General features: G+C 39.9%; 1 protein-coding gene across 3 annotated transcripts in view; it reads right to left on the bottom strand.

Annotated features, from left to right (window-relative positions):
- Window positions 1-20,646, bottom strand: part of igf2bp2a (insulin-like growth factor 2 mRNA binding protein 2a) — a 48,279-nt gene that overhangs the window by 8,217 nt on the left and 19,416 nt on the right. For all 3 annotated transcript variants that reach the window (XR_013780244.1, XM_079357292.1, XM_079357293.1), the window contains exons 3-11: window positions 14,191-14,239; window positions 13,364-13,415; window positions 11,295-11,358; window positions 8,725-9,015; window positions 8,070-8,204; window positions 5,266-5,388; window positions 2,505-2,640; window positions 585-722; window positions 20-88 (exon numbers count right to left, since the gene is read on the bottom strand). Coding sequence is in view for 2 of the 3 variants with exons in the window: in XM_079357292.1 (XP_079213418.1) it covers window positions 20-88; window positions 585-722; window positions 2,505-2,640; window positions 5,266-5,388; window positions 8,070-8,204; window positions 8,725-9,015; window positions 11,295-11,358; window positions 13,364-13,415; window positions 14,191-14,239 (1,057 nt within the window). In the remaining variant the exon portion in view is untranslated. The remainder of the gene's footprint in view (window positions 1-19; window positions 89-584; window positions 723-2,504; window positions 2,641-5,265; window positions 5,389-8,069; window positions 8,205-8,724; window positions 9,016-11,294; window positions 11,359-13,363; window positions 13,416-14,190; window positions 14,240-20,646) is intronic.

The raw sequence follows: 20,646 nt of genomic DNA, 5'->3' as shown, positions 1-20,646 counted from the left end.
CAAATTTAAGAATACATACTGAAAGCTGGTGGGGAATGGCACTTGCTGGAGGAACCCCATACAGGCCGCTGAGATGTGCAGAGTGACTCTGAAGGCGAAGCAGACCAATCAGATCGCAAAGGTCACACAAATTCATACACAGGCATGTGCACATTTAAAGCTCTTATTGAGGGGAATTCTGGGGCATAGACTCCTGGTGAATCACACACTAACTTTGTTTTCTATGAAGCACGCAAAGACATTCTCACACAGTCTCACACCACTTTGGCTCTGGCGATGAGTGGAGACTTTGTTTAACAGACAAACTGACTCATCTCTGGAGAAGACAGGGGAATTCTGTGTGTTTCAAACTGTGTACAACAACGTGCAGGAAGACCTGAGTCAACACTGTATTGTTTTTTCTAAAAGCACTTCAGGGGAAGCCTGGTTTACCGTGTGCTGAAAACAAATTGCATTATCGAGTCAAAGCTGATCCCTTCAGGAGGAGTGCGTTGCTATGCCGGGTGGGTTGAATTCACTTAACAGTGTGCACACAAGCTCTTCTTGCTTGCTTAGTGGGAAAGCTAAAGCAGGAGCGTACTCACTAAGAATGGGTTGTATCCTGCTGGTGCCACAGGAGGCATTGCACCGCGTGGTCCAGCAGCATGGGGCAGCATCGGCAGACCAGAGGAGAAGATGCCCAGAGCGTTAAGGTTCAGGCCTGGGATCAGGTTGGCCTGTTGCTATGCCAAAGAACAGAGCATAATTGAAGTCACGCTTTGATAACTGCAAGAATAAAGATTAGGCGTTTAGCAAAGGCTCACACATTTTCAATTAAGCAAGCGCTTAACTGAAAATGTGATTTATCTTGAACACTCAGGCATCCAAAAACATACTTTAAAAATCTACTTCTTATAAACGCGTTCAGATAAAAATAGAGACAAATCAGTTCTACAAAATTAACAAAGAAATTAATGAAGAAAAACAACATATTTATAATCAAATTCATTCAAATAAAACAAGAGTCTCCATAAGTAACAGAAGTCACTTATGGAGAGAGGCTTTTATCAGTACAAACTGATGAGAAAATTGGGCCTTTCTGAGGTCCTTGCATGCAGGAAACTATTAGACCAAAACGATTATAGTAATTATATAGCATCAGGAAATAGCAACACAAATGTGTGTCCTGCAATATGTAGTATACACTCAGCAACAGTTCTGAATGTCAAGTTATATTTCATTTATATTTACCAAAGTAGGATTTTCTATTTAGATAAGTTGCACTGAATATGCTCCACCTTTGCTCTTTTAAATGTTCCTTTACTAAATCAAATCAGTTCAGAAATCAGAAAAGGCACATTTATAAACAACCAGAGTTGATTAAAATGCTGTACAACCAGAAAAATATATGTAGACAAAATTAACATTACACAATAAAAGCACATAACTCTACTGAATCCATTACATAAAAATGTGGCTCTTGTGTGAATTAAATTACTCCACAGTGAGAAATGTGTATCATAGAATTGTATCATTTCACAATTGTGACGAAGCTTGAGGGGCTGATTCAATGGTGGAGAAAATCCCCTTCTTCTTTCGCCCCCAAAAGTGCATCTGATAAAAAGATCTGTTGTTCTTTGCTCAAGTAAAAAAATAAATGTTTCTATAGATAATATCACAATGGACACAATAATCTCTTTCATCCAAGTAATCTGGAGCTTCATAACCGTGAAGCGAAAGTCTCCTCCCGCTTCCTTGTTGCACAGAAAGCTTTGTGTAATATCCTCAGTGTCACGCTAGATGGCCCTCACTGCTTACAGTAGAGTTGACACTCAGGCCGACAGGTGCCAGATCTGCTCGCACCAGCCGGTACAATTTAACCACATGCTGCGTGATGCTTCCTGATGATTATTTCTCAGCCAGTAATTGGGAGATCAAAATGAGAAAAAAGTCTGGCACCTCATGAGAAAGCAGCAAAGATAAAGCATTGTGAGCCTCTCCACAAGTTACATCATCCCAGCCAATACAATCACTTTATCTGCATCCATCTTCATATTACTGCAACGCACTGGGGAGCGTGCAGTGTGTGATATCATCAGTATCTCTCTTCTTCTAAAGCTGACCTCTCGGTCTGCAGCATCGGTGATGTCATCTGCGTGGCGTGAAAGAGGAGCTGGGTGAGAGAGCAGCCTACAGATATCAGATAGATGCTGGGAAACGCAGTGTGTTACAGCAGGAACACAGACACACGCAGCGGGGGAGTGGGCGTGAGTCAGAGACACACAAACACACCTCGACTCACTAATGAGCTACTCAGCTATGGTTTACTGTTATCCATTTACCAAGCAGACAGTATTACTAATGCTGCTGGTAAGACACTGAATAAGGAGGCAATGCTATCCAGCTGTATATCATCACTTCTCTCTGTTGTTCACCTGTCAGCATGTGTGAGTCAACCTGAGATCATAACCACACACACACACACACACACACGCTGCAGATGGTAACCCCCGAGCTCGGCTTACGTTCATAGCAGCAATGTCGTTCTCGTAGGCTTCCCTCAGCTTCTTCATGATCTCTACCTCGGCTTTACAACACTCATCCAGGAGGCCCCTTATGTTGACGGTCCTTTCAGAGTTGCAAACAGTTAAGTCGTGTAACCTGCAAGGAAATCACATAAACACACATACACATTTGAACTGTGTGCATATGCACTCTCATATTCTGCTCACATCTTTTCTCAGAAGGTGGGTATGTGTAGGCTCATTTGAATTGCATTTCCAGGCTTTGTGTTAAGTGTTATTGAAGTCTTCATCATCAATAACTGCCGTTACATTTCTCATTAAGCTAACCAGCAATTAACTTCTGCATATCCATTCAGCTGGAAATGATGACAAAGATTTTAAAAGTACAAATGTCAAAACTAACGTGTTTAGGTTTCTGTATGTTGAGCTAAAAAAATAAAATAATTATAACAGCATAAAAAGGTTTTGATCAAGCATTCACATGGTTTGTAATAGGTGGTCGTGATGGAGGAATGACAACTTGCAAGATTTTAAAAGTATTTAACCAACATTCTCATTTCTTTTGATTATAATAATTGGACAGAAAGATTAAGGTGAACTTAATATCCAAGAGGGGCACAATTCTTTTTAATTAGTCATGGGATTTAATGTACTGACTCAAGTCAGGTTGAAGAGAAAATTTCAACAAGCATAAGAACATGTTTAACAGGTGGGTCATGTTTGTGCTTTTGTTTTTGTTTTCTGTGTGTTTGTGTTGTTTTATTTCTTTCAAAGGGTTGTTATTGTTCTCTTTCTAAATACTTGTATTTATTTCTTTTTTACATTCCTGTATTTTTTCAATGGGTGTCTTTTCTATTCCCTTATTGATTTAAATGTCTTGATTATCTTGTAAAATCAAAAACGTAATTTGATCACAAAGAACATTTCTGAAAGATCTGGCCTAACCAAAGTATAATGACTTGCACATATGTGACTACTAAAGAAGGTCATATGGTTACACAAAGAAAAAAATAAGTGCTTTAAAGAAAACACAACATGTCCATTACATGTGGGTTTAAATACATGAAAGCTGTGGCTCATATGAGACATCTTTGTTAGCTTTATTATCAGACATTCCTCTTCAAATAGGGCATAGCACTCATGAAAACTTTTCCAAGTATTAAATGATACCGACTTAAAAGCTATTGATGAGCCATGATAGCATCAGTGTATGGAAACAAGAGCATCAGTTCATCCTGCTTTGGAAACACCAACATCTTCTGAACTCTCTCCTGACTGAGTACTCCTCGAGAAGAGAGAAAACTCGTCTGTATGTCTAAAATCAGTGGAGGGTTTCTTTAACCCTCTGCTTTATATCTCACAAGGTCAGAATGTGAATTTCATCATCAGTGACATCTGTGTACTGATTCAATTAATTCATCCATCCCCGCTTATTAAGAGAGCAACTACTGTGAAAATGCATTAGCGGGAAAGATTTAGCAGCAAGATATTTAGCTTGATTTCATAATTCTGTGCAATAGCCCTATCACAACTCAATCTGTCAAGATTAAACCACAGTTAATCTCAGTTAGGTCACAGGAAGGGAAACACGTTTCATATCTTAGGCTGAATGTTCCGACAGCTTTCTCCCAAAGCATAGATTTTGCAACTCTGATGCTTACTCAGTTCTGGTACCATTAAAAAAAATCTTTACTAATACTGTATTTTTTACAGCAGGTGAGATGACAGTCAAACGGCAGTGAATCTCTCTTTAACAACTCTGTCTATTGTTGCAATAAAGGAATAAGAATTGTACCCAATAAAGAGGCATCATGATGCATCCTCTGTGTCTGCAGACGTAGAGGACACTCAAATAACCACAAATATCGATTGGACTGTTTGTCTCTTTTCAAAACGGACCCCCTTCATCTTCTGTTGTCATCTCTATCTCAGGACTCATTACATTTTCTTTGGAGTTCACGCAGAAAGAGCAATTCATTAACCTAGATGAACGAAGGTTGATGAGCACGCTCAATTAAATGGGGTGTAACCGCCACCTCTCTAATATCATGTTCTGGGGGTGAAGGAGCTGTAATTGACTCTTCACGTTTGCTCTCCTACAACTCAGTTAAGTGAAACCACATGCTGGGAGGCTAATGAGAGAGAGGTGTGGCACAGATAAGTCAAAATCACTGTCTGGTATTCAGGCGCTCGTTTAAATATACATGAAAATGTCCTTCAAAGTATAATTTCTGCTGTGTCACAATCACACAAGCTCTCAATCCAGCGTGTTCTCGGAGGTGACAGCACATACTAAATTAACTGCGGGGCATGTTTGTGTGTGTGTTAATCCCTAGATGCCTGAATTTGTTTCCAAGTATTAAAACTTTTTTTGTTTTTTTTTACATACGTTTCTGCTTTCAAGTAGATGCTAAATTAAGTTTAAAACGCTTATTGTAAAATTGCACATAAATAGATATTACATAAAAATAGCACATAAATAGCACATCAAACGGATGTTGTTGTATCTCCGACTGGTCCTATGAAAATCTAATGCTTGGAAAAGGTTCCAAGGTGTGTATTAACAGTGCATCAACCGGCAGTGGAGGAATATGGACAGTATTTTGGCTCCATTTGGAGAGTTAGCGGTTTGATGCAAATTCGCGACAACAGGCGTCATAGGGTTAAATAGTTGAGAGAGAGAGAGAGAGAGAGAGAGAGAGAGAGAGAGAGAGAGAGAGAGAGAGAGAGAGAGAAAGAGAGAGAGAGAGAGACCACTTACGGGGAGATGGTTATCTTGGTCCCTGTATCCTCCTCAATCTTCTTCAGGTTGCGGCCCTCCTTCCCGATCAGCCGGCCTACCAGGCTGTTGTTGGCGAGGATTTTTAGAGAAATCTCCTCAGTCCTACGCACACACACAGAAACACACTCAGGTTAGGCGAAATAACAGAAGAGAGTCACCCATGTGCTGTAAGGGTCATTTTGGTGGGATGGGGGATATTCATCATTAGGAATGAAGATACTGTAGCTGACCAGTGGAGAGTGCTGGTGTATGTTATAAGGCTCACACATTTTCAATACCACATTTTTTAAAATAATACAATCTCTACCATTTTAATGATAGAATAGTATTGAAAAGTACCATCGAGAGAGAGAGAGAGAGAGAGAGAGAGAGCGCTAGAGATCCCTGTCTAAATTGCACAAATACTATGGCAACGTTTACTCAAATGTTGCCAATGTATTTGTGCACGCCTCTCTTATTACCCTCTCAGCATGTGGTCGCCCAGCCCTTTTTATATCTTTATATTATTTCATTTGCGTGTACACGCAACAGAGAGAGCGAGTGAGAGAGAAAATGAGAGAGAAATCCGCTGGTATGTCTTTCCACTAAATGTACCGATTGAGGTGTGATGTCTCTTGTTAAAACTGAAATGTTTTCACATTTTTCTGCAGCTGCTTGCTACCGAAGCAGTCTTGCACTCGTAGTTGATGATGTTTGTTGTGAAGCGTGCCACGGCTTTACCGTACTGCTAATGCATCGTGTCAAAAGAGCAGAAACACACAAAAATCAAAGTAACCTAACAAAGATTGTGAGACGAGCCGCTGTGAAAAGGTGCATGCATATTTGGGTGAGTGTGTGTACATAAGACAATGAAGAGGATGGGAGGGAAGATGAGGGGTAGTAGTTTTTGTCAATGTGGCTCTTGAGTCGGACAAGGTTGAGTACGAAGTACATCATATTCATAGAGAAGCTAGAGACATTGAATGTCATAGATAAGAGTTTGTATTCTTCTTTTGAGTATTGTGTTTAGTTATTTGAAATGTTCAGGAGGAAAACAAACTGCCCAAAGCTGAAATGCAGTATTTAGTTGAAGTGGAAAGAGAGTCCAATTTTCTTTTATTCTGGGAAAATCATGACAATTTAAGAGTTCAATTTCCATGAAAGAGGGTAAACTCTAAAATATTGTGCTGTACAGATCTGCAAAAATTAAAATGCTTGAACCCGATGTGAAGGCCAAACTAATAATAATAAAATACTGAAATTTTATTGGTCACCTTGAACCTTACATTTAAAAGAAAATGCTACAAGTACCATAAAAACCAATAAAAACAATAACAAAAAGTCAGACAATTAAAATCCGGCAGAATGACTGTCAAAGAAGAGTTATGAAACAAATATTTAATCGTGACTTCTCTAATCTGGTAAAGTAATCAAATAAAAATATAAACCTCATTTACTTTTTAGAAGCAAGAAAAACATAAACAGCACATATTTTATTAGGATAATCAAACTCTGTCTGTATGTTTGAAGATTTAGATGTGTGGTTGCACCGGCGGAGGGGGGTTACTTTTCTCTAACCTATACTTCTACTATGAGAGACAATTGTGTGGTATACATTTGGATTAAAGAGTTGGGGTAGAGGGTGACAGTGCTTAAACTGTCACCTTCTTATGGGCTGGGTCACAGTTTGGCGGTTGTTCTAGTGTGTTTTTATTGTGTATAATTTCAGAGGAGGCATGTTGGGGCCTTTATAAGTGTTGATAGTTACTGTGAGGTGAAATTAGTTTGTGGTTGCGCGGAGGGCCGAGAGAGTGGAGATGACAGTGTTGTGGGGTAAAAGAGTATAAAGTGTCAGTGTCTCACTGGGTGTTGGGCCTCCTCACACCCAGTGAATAACAGCAGAGATGTGCAAAGGAGTGGCAGGGGCCCATCTTCACAAACAGGCATTTGATGAAAATAGTATAATTGTTATTGCAACATTACGTTCGTGTGATAATGTAAGACAAGAAATCCAACAGAGAGCTGATAATATGGTTGGATACAGGTCTAGATTACTACTTATCACGACTCGTGTTCAGATATTGAACATCATGGAGTTTTTCATGGCTAAGACGAGGTATGGGGGGGATTCTTCCCCATGATTTTTTTTAAATTTTTTATTATTGATTATATTTTCTATGCAATATACATCTAAACGCGTCACCTCTTATCAACTGCTACTGTGTCTCTGTCATACATATTATGGATCTGCTATTAAGCTTACTACAACATGGTGTATAGCTACTACAACATGGTGACCCTGTGGGACTTTTTTGGGACACATTTTTGTCTTTTAATTCTGCGGAAGGCCTTTTTCTTTCATAAGGCAATGCAGGATCTAGCACTTATACCACCTAAAACCCTGAGTGTGCTTACATATAATCAGTGGTGATGTAAAAACATTCTCCAAAAAATTAAAGAAACAAATACAAGAGTATCATTGTGTAAAAATGGGTGCTGGTGATGAGATTTAGCAGGAGCTCAAAGAGTTTAAACGGTGCAGTGTCTTGTTAAAACTGTCAAGTTCAATTAGATGTGTTGGCCTTGTTTCCCAAATGCTAAGCTGCAATCACATGTTAACCTACGTGAGTGAGTTACAATATGCTCACTGTGTTAATGGTCCATGCCAGAGAATACAAAGTGAGATTAAAAGGTGTGCAGGCAGGTTAAAGGATGAGATTACAGCCCTGCAGACATTATGGCTAATCTCCCTGCAGGATTGTATGCATGTCCAAGTGTGTACATGTGAATGTCTGCAGACTCACGCCTTGGTCTCATTGGCCTCCTTTTGCATGATGTCCAGGATCATGCGGCAGGCGGAGGAGCAGCCCTCGGGGGTTGAGTGGATGGTGATGGGCTTTTCTGCTGCACCTGCATTTTCCTTCCGATGAATGTCCACCCTGAAGGAAAAAGAGACAGAAGCATTTAAGTTTATCAAAACAATAAGAAGGACAATGACGAGGGTGAGAAAAGAAATAAAATCTAATCACATAGAATCATAATAAGGTTTATTATTACTTTCAGAGAATAGTTATTACCTTTTTTTGTCTCATGCGGCAATATGAGGCAACAGTAAACATTTCAGCAATAATCAACCAGAGTTTTTATTGACATACAGTAGTTGACAATGTTAAACTTTTATTAAATCCTTTTTAAAGATTTATTTTATGCCTTTATTAGAGAGAAAGGACAGTGGAAATCAGGGAGAGAGAGTGGGGAACAACATGCGGGAGAGGAGCCACGGGCCAAACGTGAGCCCGGGCCGTCCGCGTGAGGACTTTAGCCTCGATGCATGGGGGCGCACGCACTGCCACTGTGCCACCAGCACCCCCTACTAATATTCTTAATAAATGTCTGAATAGTCCAGACAGGCAGGAAAGAAAAAGAAAATTAAACAGAAAGTCCATGGCCACTGCTTACTTGGACTGTGTCTGTTTGGTGACATTCTTGATGGTAAGGCCCCCTTTGCCGATGATGGCTCCCACATATTGAGTAGGCACGAGAATGCGCAGAGGGAAGTCGTATTGTCTACTGCGTGGATTGCAAAACTCTCCAGATGACCCAGGCTCAGGGGGGCCGTGGTCCCGGGATGACCGACCCCCACGCCGTGTGCGAGGAGGCTGGTCGGGTGGAGCGGCATCCATATCCGCAATATATGACACCTTGAAGGAGTAGTCGTCAAACTGCTGTCCTGTTAACTTCTCGAAGGCTCTGCAGGGAGGAGCAGGAAGATGAGACAAAGTTTCATTCATACAGCATATTGTTTCGAGTCACCAAACATTGAGCCCCTAGTCCTCAAGTCTGAGTACGAGTTAGCGACTAAAAATATTAAGTCAAGTCTGTATTGAGTCGCCATTTCCTGAGTCCTTAAAATAAAAATAGAGCTGTTCCAAGATAATCTTTAGCTGTCCACACGAGTATGTACAGCAAATTCTTTTTTTTAAGGATGTTATGGTACTCAACCGAGTGCGACTCAAGAGCCACATTGATAAAAAAATTAGATTAAATATTCTATCTTGCCGTTTTTTGACTTTCAATTTGACCTTCAAGTCAAGCTTAAAAAATACATTTGCAGATCTGTACAGCAGAATTTACCCTCTTCGACTGCCGACCAATTTAATTAAAAATGAACTCTCAAATCCTCATGATTTTCGCAGTACAAAAGAAAATTGGACCCTCTTTCAGCTTGAACAATTTGTTTTCCTCCTGAACATTTTTTATAAATAACTAACACAATACTCAGAAGAAGAATACTAACTCTTATCTGTGACATGCGATGTCTCGAGCTTCTCGATAAATATAATGTACTTGGTACTCAACCTTGTTTCACTCAAGAACCAGAAAAAATGCCTTTCTTGCCTAAAAAGAAATTCCTGCAGAGCTCACGTGTCAGTTGAAACGTTAACCATTGGTTACTGCCGTTATATTTTTTTGAAAATCTTTCAACATGGACGTTCATTTGAAAAATTATTATTGTAACATTTGACTCCCGGTTACATTTTGTTTCATGTCAACATCATTTTCATTACTTAAATTGACTTTCATCAACTCAAGTCAACTGACCTCATTTGTTCCTTACTCTTCAAAAAGACAAAAGTGCAGACCCTGTTGTTAGCTCTTTTTTCAGCTGACACATCTGCATCATGTCTTATTTAATGTAATGCTGGCCTTGGGGGGGAGAGAGGGAAAGTCCCAGTTCTACGAGCGCTCTCATTGGCTAAAAAAGCCAAAAAGCGTCACGTACCACTGACATGAGTTAAAGGGCAATCCCTGATCGCCACCTCACACTCAGCTTGTCTGAGCTACTACGTGTCGTTGAAACCGACAATCATGAACCATCACAACTTATTCTGTTACACATTTTACTTGAGAGATTTTGTAATAAGAGTCTGTCTGCCAAATCCCAACAGCACTAGATATCAGTCAGCTGCAGTGCACTGGCGGAAACTCGTACTCATGTTAACTGGTAGTAATGAAAGGCAGCTGGGCGCCGTCCAGCACTGATCAAAACACAGCATGGACGTTTCAGAAGCAATCTGGAAAGATTTAGAGGCAATTAATAAGGACACAAAGTATTTTTTTTAGATTATTTAACATTAGCAAATGTGTTTTCTTGCTAAAAGTGCAACCATGAATGGTTTTGAATGTGGGTTTTGGCAGGCAGCAGCTCTGCTCTCTTTCCAGTGTTGTATACCGCCACTGAATCTTCCAGTGGGACACAGAAACTTGGATGATTAAAATCTTTTTTGTGAAACCTGGCTCAGTTAAAAGACATACTTAACCAAAACTAACCTGAACTTCCAAGAACTGAAACAATCCAAGCTAAGACTAGTGGCAGCTTTTCTTGCAGCCATTTCTGTTTAGAAAAAGATCACATTCTTAACAGGAAACTTTTCTATTTCGTATTTCCATAGGTTTATTACAACTTAAACTGAAATAATAATGATAAAAAACTGTTGATATGAAAATCCTAAATCGGGATATTTTCCATCTTTGAATAAAGTTACACTGTAAAATCAGCACCTTAGAAACCAGCTAGGCAAACATTAGCATCAGCTTTGCTTGCTAGCTTTGTTAAATTAGATCCCATGGAGCAGAATACTTCTTTGCTGTTACAGAGAAATGAAAACATGTTTTACTCTTGTTGAGCTAATTAACTATGATATCTAATTGGGGCATTGACTGGCATACCTGACAATCCATCGTTGCATGTAAGGCTTTATTGTAGGCAATTATTTTTGGTATTTACACCAGAACAACAAAAAGGACATAACGGTTGCTGAATTATGTAGTAAGCTTTGTTTATTTAGCCACACAACATGCAAACTCTTAAGTTTCAGGCTGGTTTTGGCTTTGATCTGAACCTTGTGGATATACTTTTTAATCCTCCAGGTACAAACAAAGTACTCTGACAAGTATGAATCGAAAGCAGTTAGAATATCAGCTATTTGTTCATGAGACATCAAGTATATATTTTTAAGGATACTTACTCTTTAGCTTCCTCCTTGTTTGAGTATGTAACATTCACCACCGCTGTTTCTGTATCAGTGTTCACTGTACAAGACAGAGAGAGATAAGCAAAGAAAGATGAGAAACACATTTGTGCATGCACATGCCAGGTTTTTGCTGTTTCCTTTGGTGAGTCAAATACATGTATAGGTTCCTGTGGTGACCCAGAGAGCCACTTGTCTGTATGAATCCATTACAGCCATCACTGCACCGGCTTCCCTTCATACCCTAACTGCTGCCCACTGAAGTTACAGACAGGAGATGCAAAACACATTAGCATCTTTACCACTTGCAGACCAATGGACTGGAAGTTTGACAAAGAGTTTAAATGTCTCTATCCCCTTTTTGTAATATTGATTTTTTAAATGTACCATTGTTTGTAATGTAGTTGTACTTGTGTTGTATTATTGGAAGTCACACAACCTGTATTCTTACCTTACATGCTCTAGCTTGTTTGTTTTTTGTTGTTGTTTTTTTTTACTGTGTGAATGTAGAAGTAGGTGGATAGGGAAATAGTAAGAGCAATATAAAGAGAAACAAAAATCAACATGTCATTTTAATGAACTGCCCCCTGCTCCATAAAAGGCCTCTAATAGACATCACAACAGCATCTCTGCTTTGTCATTGATGGATTTCTGTGTAACCGCTGAATGTCAAACTTGTGAATCAACAATGAAGCCGCTGCTCTTTGATTGTGGGGACTTAAGTGTAAGCCCGCACAAAAAAACATCATCTGCAGATGCTTAAGATATATTTTAAAAAAGTGCTAATAAACTCCAGCTTTTTGCAAGTTACCCACATAAACAACAAAAGAAAATTTACAGAAATAAATGATCTGTCGCCAGTATAATTACAGAAATAGAAAAATAAAAGTTCAGCAGTGTTCTTCCCCCTTGAAGCTTGTTTTTAACATGTAAGACATTTAAAAACGGCATTGAGTGTGTCTTTGACTAATTCTTCAAACCTGCAGCTGGTTTGGAAGGGTTAAAAGTTGTGCAAGCGCTCAGCTGGCTCAGAGAGAGAGGGTGGGCAGAGCCTGGCTTGATGCCCTGTGATCACAGCCAGCTCTGCCCCGCCTCGCCCTGCCCTGCCACTGGCAGCCTCCAGCATGCCACACATGAACACAAGAGTCCTCTAAAACTTCATCCGGTAACCAGAGCACTATGGACACAGGCAGTAAAAAGTGACAGAAAATTTGTAAGAGCAGGGTGTCTCTGTGGATGCTCTGAAACGACTTTGACTTTGGGAGAAGGATAACGAAGAAGAAGAAATTCTGCACTGTTTTTTGGGTACGATACAGATTAATCATGCTGTTTTACTGCATCCAGAAAACTCTGTGTGGAGTAACTTCTCAGCTGTGTTTACCTTGAGCACCTGACTTGACTCCAGTGGGTGGTAGTTTGTCTTGGTTTAATGCACTCAGAGGGCCATAGTGTGCATGACTGTTTGTTTCTCCTTGCATGTGCAGGTTTTCGACTTGTTCATGTGTCTTTAGCTATCATATAGTTCCTGGAGGTGGCTGTACAGAGAATCTGCTTCAAATGCCGACACATCAGACAATACACAAAAGCCTCACCACAGGCGCCTGCAGTGACCTGCCTCGGTACCAAGATGCACCTCCCTGAAATGCAAGGCTAAACGCACACAAAAGGACCAACTACAACTGGATGGCTGCCATCACTGCCCACTTCAATCCAAATGCTTAGGCTGAGGCGGGGGCCACGTGGCAAGGCACAGTGCTGATTATAGAGGCTGCATGTTGTTCAAATGCTGCTCTCCATGGGTCAAAATCGTGAGCCACACATGTACACACACACACACACACACTCACAGGAGATGACTAAGTGAGTATATGTATATGCAGAGATGGGTTATGTTTAGATAATGAGCGTGTGGGAGAGGATGGCAAAGAGGAAGTCAAGTCACACAGGGCGACCTGACTCACTGGGAGGTCCCTGTGCGTGCGTCGCTAAATGGACACATGTGCAATGAACAGTCGGAGGCAAACTATGATGATGTGATGTGAATGAGGAGGAAAAGAATTATGTACCTTGTTCCACATTTTCTACAGTACCATACTGAGCTAGAAGGCCATCCAAAACCTGAGGGAGAGATGAGAGGAGGAGTCAAACACACAACTAAAGCCACATATGACAAAAGACACACAAACACACACAAACTGAGTGCTGATGCTACTTCTGCTAATGTGGGTCAGAGTTCAAGTGACACTCGAGCAAGAGAGGGCAATTAGAATACTGAATGTATTTTTTTTTTGTTGAAAGAGTATTTTTTAATGTACATATATCAAGAATCTGAATCAGTTAGAATCAAAATAAATCTTCAATCACACATTTTGTACGGTCTTCTTAAAATTATTGAGAAGTTGAAAAACAGAGGTGAAAAAAATGAGAAGCAATGTTAAAAAAAAAAAAAAAAAGGTTAATGGTCTTAGGAGTTTTGTGAGTATTCTAGGAGCTTCTTATAAATAGGCTACACAGCAAAGCCCAAGAGGCACAGCAGTGTTGGCAAGCTTGAAGAGAAAGAAGCTCACAGACAAAAACAACTCGGACCCTACTGAGGTTACAGATGTTGACACAAAGACACAGTGTCATGCAAACAGCAACAAACACTGACACAGAAACACACACAGAAAGCACAGACGCACACATTAACACATGCACATGAACCGTTCGGTCTACAGAGAAATACAGTGTAAAAGTTGGTGACTCATTATCGGGAAGCTGGTTTATGTGCTACCTGGTGCTTCAGCTTGGTATCAACTATCTTATACTCACACACGTGCACACTTACACACACACACACACACACACACACACACACACACACACACACACGCACAAAGACAAAAAAACTGACCTCCCACTGTAGATGAGGGGGAATGTTCCGGATCTGGATCTTCCGACTCCTGCAGAGATGAGAGACACAGACAGGGTGGATTTAACAAACCTGAACCACACACACACATAGACACACTCTGTCTTACACACACACACACACACACACACACACACACACACACACTTGAGAGTCACAGTGTGTTTACACGAGCGTTAAACCTCACTCTCATATACAATATATTCAGGAGAGTTTGCCTTCACAGCTGTGAAAAGATTTTTGAATGAAAAAGGCAGGAATGCAGAGTCAGATCAGCGCTGAATCTAATTGAACATTCAGTGTCATCTTCACTTCCCACACTACCCTCGGATCGTTAGACAGCAGGAGAACAGAACTAGCCGCCGTCGAGCTGAAGGAAACGTCGGTGTGCAGGTGAGTACGTTTATTAGACAGCAGATAGTGGCTCTCAGTAACAGCATCCTACAAGTGCTATTCTTACTCCCACTAAGACACAAGAAGTGATATAAAAAGATGAGAATAAGCTTATTTGATTAGGTATATCATTAGGTATATAAACAGACATTTTCAAGCCCTGGCATAACTGAAGAATTTGAAATAACATTCATTTTATTTGAGATGAAGGAGAGGTCATCCATTTAGAAAAACGTTTTGCTTCCCTCACCTCCCCAATAAAACATTATTTTGTTCACTGCATGCAAAAGACATATCCCTTTAATTATACATTAGATATATTGACAGATGTCAGTCTCGTGCGCCTGCAAAAAATTCGCATTCACCATTTGGAGCCAAATGGATGGCACACTAGAGATCCACATATTGAAGTTGGATTTGTGATTTTAGAACAAAAACACAAGAACTGACTGAGCCCTATTTATGTTTGTAATAACTAATCATTTAAGTTAAAGATGTTTTATATTACTATTGATAAATGCTTTACGTTTTATTGTATAATAGAACTAATCGTGTTTTCACAAAAGAAGGTTTTTGTTTTGCTGGATTAAGACAGATAATTGCTTCTTACCGGGGTGGAATAAAAGGCTTCAAGAAACTTTTTTATAACCTTATCTTTATGTGAAAGAAGGATGAATTACAAGCTGTTTCTTAAAACTGTTGACTTCAATACATAAGAGCTGTAGGGGTGAAATGTAGTCAAGGCCTGAATGACATGACCGATAATGTGTGTTGTGAAGCACAGACGGGGAATCAAAAACAAGAAAATAAAAACAAGCAACATCAATTAGTTTCAGAAAAACATTGGTATGGCGAAATTACTAGTTTCAAAATAGTACGAAAGATATCAGCCTTGATTATCTCAATTAGTGCATCCTATTGGATCAGGTGTTTTTTGTTTTTTTTTGACAAAAAAAGTAAAAGAAGGAAACAAAACATTTAATTAAGAGACAATAATATTTATAGTTAAAAATATGTGTTTATATATTTGTTAAAAAAAATTATGATTTTTGCTTTCATTTCAATTGATGTTGCGGATCAGCCTTGCAATTGTTTGCAGGTCTTTGAATGTGAGTTTTCATTTATTTTATTTACATTGGATCCCCATAAGTTGTTACCGCAGTAACAACTATTCTTCCTCGGGTCCATACAATAAAACAAGACATAAAAAAACAACTACATGAAATTCACAAATTCACAACATTAATGATCTGTGATTAACTTGAAAATAATTAATTTTAAGATTAACTTCAAAATGAATCAAACTGTCACAATGATGATTGAAACATTTTAGGTTATTTTTAAAGCAACACCAGTAAGGCAGAAGTATTCAAACTTGACGGTGTGCCCCTCTAACCTGACAGTTTAGTTATCCAGAGCTTCTACACAGCCTCTCTTTCTGTCTCCTGAGAGCGTGTCAGCTCAAACAGCAAAGCCACACCGACCGCCCGGCGACCACAAGCCGTTAACGGCTACATTAACGTAAGAGTCCAGCTCTGCAATAAGAGCCGCTGATTTACTACCTTCAAAACAGCGAGAGGCTGATGGAGGGATTGCCACACAGCTGAGCCTCCGTATCCCCGAAAAATAATCTTGAAAGCATTTCAGTCGGCAGGAGTGGGAGGGGATGACATTAAGCAGAGAATGATATGATAATAAGGGGGGGGGGGGGCAGTACTAAGTTCACAACAATCCCCATATTCTCACAAACAATCTGGGATTCTACTTTTACTTTTTACATATTTTTCTCTTAACATATAAGAGTTTGAATTCCATCAAGTCTGAAATTCTTGTAAGCTATATGTAGAGGACAAAGAGGGCAGACGAAACATTTAATAAAGCGGCAACAAACAACAGTTTTGTTCATTAAAACAGCAAATTAACGAAAAGAAATAAAACCTAATAAATCTTGTGTACATCCTATAAAAAAAAAGGTGAAATGAATGTCAGAAAACACAACTAAATAATCCTTATGGTTGCTTCCTGCAAGCTTCCTGTCACTTCTGGTGGCTGAAAGTGTCAGCGAAACATTTTCCTTGACAACTCATATTAAAACAAACAATAAGCTGATCAAAATCAGTCTATACCAGTAACACAACACCCTTTTCAGTGTGGTGAAAAAATCTCCTGTTGCTTGGAAGCAGACAATAGCTGCAAAAAGGCTTAAGGCCGACTGCATACTTCCTAACAGCCCTGAACACAGGCATCCCTGAACCGCACAGGATGGGACCTGAAAGCTCCTTTTATCCAACTTCATCTGCTGCCTAAACAGCCAAAGTATTCTGAGGGTTACTGTGTTTTCACTCACCAATCTGTCAACTGTAACCTTGATGTAATAGTAGAATGCCTGTCACTTAGTTGCAGCATAGGGGTGCTCTCCTCTGTGCATTTAAACATACAAAGCACATTAGCAGATCTGATGTGTGGGGAGACAAAAAGAGCAGGCCTTGATGCAAATCTCAAAGCTTTCTTAATCATTCTGGTCCAACTCTTCCTGCTCCGTGACAACCGCTTTGATTTCATTTTTGTTTCCATAGCTTGGACATGCTTTAAAGGCCACTTGCTTGCCTGTCACTCTGAAGTATGTCGAGGAAGCTCCCTGAATGGACATCTATTGGAAAAAGTGACATTGCCTCCCGACAGTTCTTCAAGGTCTCATTTTCTGCATGCCTGTGGCCGCTGGCTAACCAGAAGATCACTGCTCTCTGTTCGTCTGCTGTCTGCAGCACAGGGAGAGGCCCCGCGACACATGCCACCCTGCAACATGTACTGTTGTCTGTCTGCAGTGTTTAAGTCCAACGAGAGACTTGATGTGGACATCCCCAGGTCATATATGTGGCTGTATAATCAGGAAATAGCCCAGTGGTGTGATGTGAACCAGAAGGTCTTCATAGTATCTGTTTAGCGGTCAAGGTGAACCCAGCGCCCTTTTTCGCCTCCTCCTCTCCCAGTCTAAAATGAACTGCAGTGAAGACACAGACTGAACTCCAGGGTTACTTAATGTTTGTTGAAATAACCAAACCGTCTGCTGTTGGTTATGAGCGGCCAGCCCGGAGGGAAAAAAATTAAAGCCTCTCAATTATGGCCTTTAAATATCTGAGGGTGACCATATTCATTTGAAAAGCTAATATTTACTCCATCCACCTACATGAAGTAAGGAGCTGTAGCAACGCACACATGTGGATACCAACACACACAAACAACCAGCAGTCACATTAATTAAACCATTGAATGTGCAGGCGGACACAGGAGATTTGAGGCATTTCCATGTTCCTTGAAAGTTTACGCCTGAGGCGGCCGTATCTCAGTCCTTAAGGACGCCTGACCTGAAGGGTAGTCCGTTCAAATCCTGGTGAGTATCAACGTTGAAGCGGGTGCTCGAGTTTACCAGTTCACTTTCTAGACACTACTGAAGAGCAATGACATCACAATTCGCTCGGGGTGCAGCCACCTAACTCTGATATCTCTCCAAAACCAATGTCCATATCTTCTTCTATATAGATCATGGTGATTCACTGGCTGAAATTCCCCCAATTCTCCCAAATGATTCTCTGTTGGGAGAGGTTCTTGCTTATCTTGAGTCTCTTTCTTTTCATGAGAAAATAGACGTTTTGGGGCTTTAATTGTCTCGTACTCAGAATAAGAAATTTGACAACATCATTTTAGGCTCAATGATGCTTTGGTCACATTAAAAAAAAAATGTTTTCATGTTTTATGAATCCAAAAATAAATCAATGAGAATTGAGAATGAACAGTACTTTTACCAAGAATTACTCACAGCCCTGGCAATTATCAGTCCCATTTCCATGTGCACAAGAACTGATCGAACCATGACTTACTACGGCAAATTTGTATCTTTTAGTTTTTAATTTGAATGGATTGCCATATCAGCTTTGACGCAATTAAGCTGCTGAATGTTGGCAGAAAAGACTGAACAAAATAGTTTGAATTTCTTTGAAAGGGGAAAAACTTGGCTGCAAAAACTGTTTTCTTTCTTTACAGAACAAAATCAGGAGTGAATGATTAAACATGTCCTTCTCTGCAGAATGATTCTGTCTAATGAAGCCTCTAAAAGCCTTGTTTACCTTCTCCTCCCTACCCTGCGCTGATGCCCACTCTGTCATAGACGGCTCACAATGCATCCCGCTCTGTGCCCAGCAGGGAGGCTCTATTTGGCCAAGTAAAAAGACATTGCAAATAGTCTTTCAGTCCGCGGAGCCTAACCGGTCTGAACAAAAAAAAAAAAAAAAAAAAACTGAACAAATCTGTGTGCACACTCACCTCCAAAATAACCAAATAACCTCCAATCTAATGGTTTCTACATGAAAATCACCTGACTTATCAATTTTTTCCCAGTCATTTCCCTTACTCCTGTGTCCATTAAGCTGTCAATGCTGCCAGTTAAACTGATTATGGACTGCCTCAGAATTCTGTCACACTGGTACAGTCACATATGTGCTGCTTAATGATTAAAGAGAGTAGTCTTTTAATGTGATGAAAGGCCCTCTACTATTACTTTTTCAGGAAACTCAGAAATCTTCACGTTTTACTGCTCCCTCCTTTCTTGTTATCGGCTGAAAAAGCGTCTCGGATTCTGTTTCAAGCCTTGCTTGATGACACAATAGACACAGGAAGTCCACACCAGTCCAATATGACTTTATATTACTTGTAGGATAATTGATTACTTTTAAAATGAAATAGGATCTGGCCTTCCCCACAGCCACAGCATGTAGATAAAATAGGAAATGAAAACCTCTATGGTCATAAATCACTGAACGTGTGATTATCCACCTATTAGACGATCGTATTTCAGGTCCAGAGATATTTACTGTCTGAGTAAGGCTAATGTCTCTGCTTCTTTAATGTGTAGTAGTCGGATGAGTGCAGTTTAATGTCATCATCTGACCATCAGCTACATGGGAATGTACTGTATGTGTGAGCTCTGCACAAATACGTCACCGCTGTTCTTATCCTTTTACATGTGATACAAGATCTAATTTATGCTGAGTCTAGACGTGAAGCAGGAACATTATTGAGGCCCGTTTGGGTAGGTTACTTGCTGATAGTCTGGTGGTCCTTATACGCCAACCACAGAATCGTCTAATCTGAATTAACCCAATTTCTACCTTCGACCCTTAAGCTCTTAAGCGCCTGGATGCCCTGAAATCTCAGAGAGGAAGCAACAAGTCAACAATATTGAGAGACCCTACTGTGTATTAGATTTTTCTGGCTACTCTTTTCTAAATTCTCAGGCACTCCCGCTGTGTCCCCACTCTCTGTCACAGGATTAAGACGGAGCTAGGTCCATTTCTGTGTAGTGCTCCTAAGTACTTCTCTCAGGCCCGTCATAATGTTGTGGAGCAGAGATAACAGGATTTATACGAGAGAAGAGTCTATGCATTGTTGTTGTCCTTCAGCTGCAAAAGACGTGTTGCTGTGTGTCCTCCTGAAGGACAAACAAACCTTGAAGCATTTTCTCAAAAATTATATGACAATATGTAGCATATAGAAAAACCTGAAGCATATTGTCAAAGAAGCTTTTATAGAAGATTTTTCTCAATTGACATTCACTGTCACTATACATTTGAATACACAGTAAAAATATATTAATCCATATAGACTAATAGATAATATGACCATGCTTTATTTGATGCTTGTTCTTGTTATTTTCAAGATGTTTCCTGGAACTAAGTGTGTCTTTCCCACATGGAAAATGGGCCACACCTATAGAGTTGTCCGAATGAAATGCTTTACACTTCAATCCACTGACTTTATCCACACACAAACATTTGTACTCTAATTGTGCACAAACATTAGACACCTTTAAGAACTCTTTTGGGTGCAATATTTTGGTCTACAAGACCTAAACATGAAACCTAATGAATTACAGGAGTTCAACAATTAGCCGATTCTACCAGAAAGAGAACATAAAACAGTGTTCAATTTGTCTTATTAACCAGTCTCTCCTGATTTTGTTTCCTTTTTTTGTTGTTGCATAAAATGGCT

This window comes from Symphodus melops (genome assembly GCF_947650265.1).
Source record: "Symphodus melops genome assembly, chromosome: 12".
NCBI classification, from domain to species: Eukaryota; Metazoa; Chordata; class Actinopteri; order Labriformes; family Labridae; genus Symphodus; species Symphodus melops.
This window is presented reverse-complemented; position numbering and strand designations above follow the sequence as displayed.